The 7,715-nt window shown below is 41.0% G+C and overlaps 1 protein-coding gene across 1 annotated transcript; it reads right to left on the bottom strand.

Moving 5' to 3' along the window:
* Positions 1-3,152: 3,152 nt before the first annotated feature.
* LOC306920057 (myoblast determination protein 1 homolog 1-like) lies at positions 3,153-6,211 on the bottom strand. Its single transcript, XM_079496668.1, has 4 exons — positions 5,478-6,211; positions 5,144-5,213; positions 3,975-4,351; positions 3,153-3,435 (listed from the first exon to the last, which is right to left on the bottom strand). The coding sequence occupies exons 1-3, from the start codon at positions 6,039-6,041 to the stop codon at positions 4,101-4,103; spliced, it is 885 nt and encodes a 294-aa protein (XP_079352794.1). The 5' UTR covers positions 6,042-6,211; the 3' UTR covers positions 3,153-3,435; positions 3,975-4,100.
* Positions 6,212-7,715: the final 1,504 nt, after the last annotated feature.

The raw sequence follows: 7,715 nt of genomic DNA, 5'->3' as shown, positions 1-7,715 counted from the left end.
AAATAATCATGTGTAATGTAATGGTGAAAGGAATCACAGACCTTTTATGGTATAAAAAGAACCTACTCTACTCTCGCACCCTGGCCGAGGTTTGAGAGAAAGAAGACTATAAATTAAGTAACATCTATGGATTCTTACAGCGATATATCAACAAGGGTGTCCTACGAATGATAACCGTATGCTGAAAGGCATAAATATTATAAAAAGACAAGAAATCGAAGCCGATAGATAAAAAATAAAGAATTAGGACGCAGCGCACGCGTAGCGGCACATCCTGAAAATGTAAAGAGGAGGAAGAGTAATATGACTGAGACATGTTCAGGGATTAAGTCCCAGACATGAATGTACGGCAATAAATTATAATAACAGTATAATCTTTGAAAGATATCAGAAAGGTAAATTACTTAACTTCAGAAAAGCAAGCTGGGAGAATCACGTAGGCAGACCGGACCCAGACAGAGGGCACCGAAGCGGAGAGGAACCGGGTAGGAGGGGTCTGTGGAGGACCGGCCAAGGCAAGCTGTATAACTCATGCTTCGTTCGTTCGTCCACAGATCCGCGGCTTGTATGTTCCCAAAAATGGGGAGGATCGGTTCCAGAACTGAACATGGATCGACCAAACCACTGCTCCAAAAATATGACCATGGACTTTGTTCTTCCGGCAGAAAATAAAAAAAATAAAAATGGGGGGATGGTTCCTTTTGTCGGAGGTGCTAATTAAATAAATTAGACTTATACTCAGAAAAAGAACGGTTCGAAAAGGACCAATTTGATGGCTTTATCATTAGATAAAACCCATTTGTTGCATATAAAATGCCAAAGGGACAATTAATGATTCCAAGGATATAAAAGGACTGTATTACTGAATTACTGAGCTACACAGGGCTAAAACTATAAAACTACTCTTGAGAAAGTACTCAAAGAGTACACAGAAATACTTCTAAGAAAGTATTTAAAAGTACGGAGGAATACTCAGCACCACAACTAGGCAGAGAGCCTATGACCAAGTTCAATTAGTTTTAACAGGATTACTTTAAGCAGGAAATACTCTTTTAGAAAAATACCTTTAGTTAACCAAAAAAAAGATGAAACCACCAGGAAGAAGGATTGTCCAGTCAGCAGATTATGGTTTAGTTAATTCATTTTCAGATCAGAGAGACAGAACAGATCCACAGACAGCCAAATTACACTCTCCCCTGTACCACCAAAAGGGCACAGGGTAGTCTCTGACGAACAATTCATTTCAAAGGCTATTCATACTGTAGAATACGTTATTGTTGATACACATTTCATTGGCTGAACACACAGTTAATTTCCACTTTGCCACGCTGGCACTAGGTGTCGAACGCTGATTGGACCAGCACATAGCTGATGAGACTGATATCGGGACAGCTTCCTTAGTTTCCGTCATGAAAGCCATAGACCGGGAAAGCGTGGACGCTGGCGTTGCCAGGCAACCTGTAGATAACATTCTTTCCCTGCTAGCAGAGACAGAGAGAAATACTCCTATCTACTTTCTCACTGGGCACCAAGGTCAAATGCATGTAGTGTTTATCCAAATAGACCTCTCAATATGCCAGCTAACTTTTGACTACAGGCAGACAGTATGGAGCCTAATTAAGATATAAAATCTGAGCTTGGCGTCAGGCAATCCATAATATAATATGATATAATAATATAGGTCTGAGATGATTAGGCCTGTGGAGGGTGATAAAACTGATGGTCAAAGGGCAAGATGACAAAACATGAACACTTGACACATGTCCACAAAAAATACCAAAGTAGCAGATCTACAGATCCATCAGTTACATGATGACCAAGCAATGTTAGTCACACTGTAGGCTACAGCTATTTGGTTTACAAATCGTATCGCAGCGCGCTGTACAGCTATTTAATTTCCCCATCGTAGCGCAGCGCGCCTCGTTGTGTGCCCACTGCCCAAAATAAAAGATCTGCAAGCTGTCGACAGACTCGACACGCCATCGAGCGGCATGTTGATGGTTTGTATGTCTGTTCTTTTGGTTAGGCAACGCACATTACGCGTGGTATGTGGGTTTGAGAGGCAATGATTAATGTAAACTATACAGTAACCTAGTAGATTATAGCCAAGTTGACAATTGTCATAATATTGTATAGCTCTGTTCGGGACTGATGCACAATGGTGAATGATGAAAAAGTTGCACTTTGTTAACGGGACAGTAGCCTATTGGACATAATTAACTGCGTCACTTCAGAGGATCGCTAGATAGAAATGCCATTAAATCGGGGGTCCGTATAGCATAATGCGTGTGAAACTGGGGTTCCATGAAATTAATATGTTTCGGAATCACTGCTAGAGCCGTAAAAATCCTCCCTTATTGGGGTTCATGGCATATGTTTTCAAATGGGGAGTCCGTGGCCTAATAAATGTTGATTTGGGGGTCCGTGACACGAAATAGTTCGGAAGTTGCCACAATCCTCTTCCAAATGTCTGTTGTGCAGGGGAAAAGTCTATGTTCTATATAATGGTTCGGTGAGTATGTTGTTTTTTTTCGTGATTTTCATACATTTTTAAATCGTCGAAAATCATGAAAAACGACATACTATAGCATGTTTGTTAAAAACCATGAACTATAGTATGTTATTTTTTCCTGATTTTCATATTTTCTGTTGCTATTAAGATTATTGCAAGATCAGCAAACAATATTGAAAAGATTTTAGTAAACGAGATTTTAGGAATCTCGGTGCACAATTACAGACCATCACCGACACACCAATTTTATAAATAACGTTTTATTGAAATAACATTCACTCAGTCTTTAAATAATAAATAAACATTTTACACAACCTTTTCCATATAGCGGCCATGTAGGCCAAATAGTTAATTTCAGTAATTTGTATGTACAAATCTACAGAATGGTCCTCATTGTTATAGCATTTCTGCCCAAACAGGAATCACAAAAGTTTTCCCCCTCAAACTGCATCATCATGGCATATCTTTATGTTGTTTCCAAACAGTGGGTCAGGACTCAGGACCCCTTGACCAATTTGTATGGGTCACGAGTAAATATCCCCTATTTTTGTTGCATAAATATATATAAAATTTCTAAAGATTTCTAAAAAGGTTTTAACAAAAAATGCACGTTTCATCAATTAAAAACAATTCCAACATTGTTTTCAAAAGAATTTCATAAATAAAATTAAGAAATCAAATAATTTCCATAAATTATATAAAATAAGCAAGAAAAATTAAATAATAAAGTTTAAGAAGTATAGGCCTACAGTGAAAATAGCAGATCCGCAAGCAACGCAGCCTGAAGGGACAAGTTGTGTGAGTGTGACTGAGCTTATAGATCTCCGGGCAAACGTCTAATTTCTCTTTTGGGTCTTAAAACAGTTTTGGAACCACTGGATAGAATATAAATGGCAGTAATGTCCATGGAGGAAACAGCAGGCCTTGCATTCACGTCATTCATTCATCAACAGCCATGCAGGGCAAGGCTTGAAACGAAGAATTTAGGAAATTGGCCTCGGCTTGAACTTACTTTTTTCAGGTAGGCTATACTGTGTATAGGCAGTGGTTCCCAAAGTGGGGTCCGGGGAGGGAGTTCCAGGGTTTCCCCAGCTAAATGATAATTAAGAACCACATTTTTGGTCCATTTGTACACTCTCAGAGTTAAATTAACAGTGATTTTACAATATAAATTGGGGGTCCCAGAGATATAAATGCCATTAAATAATGGCCTAATTCACTTCAAACCGCGGGGGTCCTTGAAATGAAAATGGTTGAGAATCGCTGCTAGAGCCGTAACAATCTTCTCTTATGGGCATATATTTTCTGATGGGGGGTCCGCGGGGCTAATGAGTATCATTTTGGGGGTCCTTGACATGAAAAGGTTTGGGAACCACTGGCCTATACAGTTTATGTCAACGTCTTGTCACGTGGGAATGGGATATATATGACTGCACGAGCAGTCGAGCACTGCCTAATATACCGGTATGTTCTGTTGTCTACCCTGGCCTTGTCCCCTTCAAACACTGTCCGCATCCATCCAACCACAGCATGCTGTGTTGGTGGTCAGTCTATATATTCCCCATGGTTCTATATAGCTTCTAGGGGCTCACAGCACTTCATAGACTGTTAATTTGGGGTCACTGGGGGTGGGCACTGTCCAGCTGCTCGGGGAGGGAGGCAGAGAGGCCCCGGAGGAGCACTCCGAAGGAGGACAAGAAGAGCTGGCGCTGCTGTCCTCTGAACTGTCCACTAGAAGCACCACAGGGCCCGTGGAGGACGTGGTGTCTGTGGTGATCCGCTCCACGATGCTGGACAGGCAGTCCAAGCTGGAAATCACTGAGTTTTTACTTCTGGAATCTGCATGGAAGCGGGGGGGACAGGGAGACAGGAACATTTGGTTAATATTTTCTCCAGTCGTGGAAAAAGTACTCAATTGTTTTACTTAAGTAAAAGTACCAATACTGCAATTTAGAACTATACTTCGTTACAAGTAAAAGTACGGAATTTTAAATGTACTTGCGTATAAAAGTACAAAAGTATCGGCATCAAAATGTACTTAAAGTACTAAAAGTAAAAGTACTCATATTGCAGAATGTCCCATTTCACAAGTTCAAAATGTGTACAAAATCTATTGAAAATAGCAGATCTACAAGCTGCTATGTGAGCTGCTATTTTCAAATGGCCGAAATGTATAGGGTTGAAGTGGTTAATGTATGTTTTCTAATCAAAAAAATCGCCAAAGTAACTAGTAAATAAAGTTTTCAAATAATTGTAGTGAAGTAAAAGTACAAATTTTGTCTCTGAGACGTAGTGGAGTAGAAGTAAAAGTACTGGAAATGGAAATACTCAAGTAAAGTACAAATACCTCAAAATTGTACTTAAGTACAGTACTTAAGTAAAATAACTTAGTTACTTTAGACCACTGAGGCCTAAATAGGCCTATAGGCTTATAGTACGTTTGGGTGCAGAGTTCTATTCATTATTAGAATCAAAAGTACTCATACTTTATAATGATAATTAAATAAGGTTAATTAAATGACATTTAGCTATAGAGTCAATAGAAAATGGTGGCATATCTGTCATCATATCTGTCAAAATTTGCCTAGGCAAGCATTTTAGGCTATAGGCTACATTACGCACGTGACTCACCATTTGATGTTTGGTTCATATAGTAGTTTTCATTTTTGACTGGACACCGCTGAAGCCCGCTGAAGTCCATCTGTAATGAGGAAAATAATCAAAATAAATAAACACATTAACAAACAGGACATCGCATTAATTGATTCATATGGGGCGCATAGCCCACTGAGCGCACTGTGCAATACAAACTAATGGGCGAGTGCGCTCCGGTGCGGTATTTCCGAACGCGCCCATAGTCTCCTCAAAGTCAACGTAGGAGCCTATTATTAATGGACAATCAAGGCAGGACTATAGCTATATCAAAATTGAATAATAATAATAGCTTATGGAATCTATTACATACCATGCCATCAGAGCAGTTGGAGCGCGGACTGGACGCATCCGAGTCCCCACTGTAGTGATCCAGAACGGGGTAATAGTTGTCCTCCTGTCCGCCTCCTCGCAGCACGGCCTGGAGCGACTCGATGTAGCTGATGGCGTTGCGCAGGATGTCCACCTTGGGAAGCCTCTGGTTGGGGTTGGCGGAGGTGCACCTCTTCAAGTTCTCGAAGGCGTCGTTCACCTTGGAGAGGCGTCTCCTCTCTCGCATGGTGGCCGCTTTCCGTCGGTCCTCGTTGGTGGACTTTCTCTTGCAAGCCTTGCAGGCCCACAGCAGACATCTCCCGGCCTGGTGGTGTCCGCTGGGTGCCCTGATGTGCCCGTCCTCTGAGTCCTCGCTGCCGGGCCGATGGTGGTGGTGGTGGTGGTGGTGGTGGTCCTGCTCTGACGACTTCAACAGTCCGACGTGCATCAACCTCGGGTCGAGGTCCTCGAAAAACTGCATGTCACCGATGTTGAAACACAGGTCATCGTTTAAATCGTCTGCGGCAGGGGACATTGGGAAAGGAATATCTAGTGTCAACTCCATGGTGTTCTTCTTCTTCTGGCTCACTGAAGACAACGGTAAAAATGTATAGCCTTGATACAAGACTTATTATGACCGATTTGATCTAAAAAATGTGTCTTAATTTTGCATGGCAAGTTAGCAACACCCTAATTGTAGGACTAGTGTAAAAACCCTGTAGTCTGTTAGACCTCTGTGCCCTTATGTTTTGCATGGTCACATTTTGAGGCTGGGGTCTTTATAAAGGGGCCTGTTAGGGGGCGTGTCGTGGGCCGGCAAACTGTTATCCGAGAAGGCCAATGTGACGTGCCAACTCAAAGGGAGGCGTGAAGTAGTTTTATTATGACACAGTGACAGGAATTATCAGCCTTTAGTAGGCTACAGCAAAAGAGAAACCAAGACAGTGCATTCTCAACTCAATATATATATATTCCCGTTTCAATGGAATAATTAGATTGAATTTGTGGCTCATGCTTCACTGTTGGTAGCGGCCTGTCAAGTGTCAACATCAATAATAATGTCAGATAGTTTTGGATCTAAGTAAATATCAGTGGAGAAACAGCACACGTCATGCACACGCACGCACGCACGCACGCACGCACGCACACACACACACACACACACACACACACACACACACACACACACACACACACACACACACACACACACACACACACACACACACACTCCCCACTCCCCACTCTTGGCCTATAATGGTTACATAATATGGGCCCTGTGTTGAATTTCACTATACATTTCTCTTGAAGCATCACGGCACACCATTTGCCCTATACTGACCTCTTTGATTGATTGAATACTGTATTATTAACAGTTTGCAAAAAAGAAAAAGGCATGGTGGCACAGATATAAATAAGTCCTCAGGGCTTGTTTCCATTAAGGTTCTGCATATTCAATTAATGTGTATTAACCTCTCTTATCAAGGCATAATGTCGGATTCTCTATAATAAGTTTTAAAACCTACTTAAAAGTCTACTTTTATTTACCTGGTAATGTGATGGCTGGTTTAAGCTAATGGCATTTTGATTGTTGTTGTTGTTAATGATGACATAATACTCTGATGTGGCCACAAGGGGGCAACCAAGAATGTATGCCTCCCTGCCATTTTCAATAATGATAAGAATAATGATAAAAGCATGACCAGTTCTCATACAGTACATACAATGTAATGCTTCAAAACCAACATCAGAATATCAATCATTGGGTATTAAAGCATAGTTTTTTGTTTCTCTCTCAAAAGAGTGACCCTGGGCTCTCTTTTATGCCATGCTATGGAAATTATTTTTGTCAAAATTATTCATTTTTTCAGATTTCTCTTTCTTTTTAATTATCTTTAATTTATGTGCTTCAGTGGATTGAAAGAAAGGAAGGATAGCTTTCAGAGAGAGAGAGATGATCAAGGAGAGGACATTATGCATGCATGAGATGGATTCGACCGCATGGTGTGAAGAATGCATACCAGAGACAGGCCAAGGTACTTTTACCAAAAAAATACATTAAATAGACATTTACTGGGATTGTATCATATATATTCAATGCATATATAGTACGCACATGTCTGTAGGTTTGTGTGTGTCCATGCCTGGTTGTGTGTGTGTGTGTGGTTGTGTGTGTGTGTGTGTGTGTGTGTGTGTGTGTGTGTGTGTGTGTGTGTGTGTGTGTGTGTGTGTGTGTGTG

The sequence above is a fragment of the Electrona antarctica genome, assembly GCF_951216825.1.
Source record: "Electrona antarctica genome assembly, chromosome: 3".
In the NCBI taxonomy this organism is placed as follows: Eukaryota; Metazoa; Chordata; class Actinopteri; order Myctophiformes; family Myctophidae; genus Electrona; species Electrona antarctica.
The sequence above is the reverse complement of the archived record's forward strand: the minus strand, read 5'-3'. Positions and strand labels throughout refer to the sequence as shown.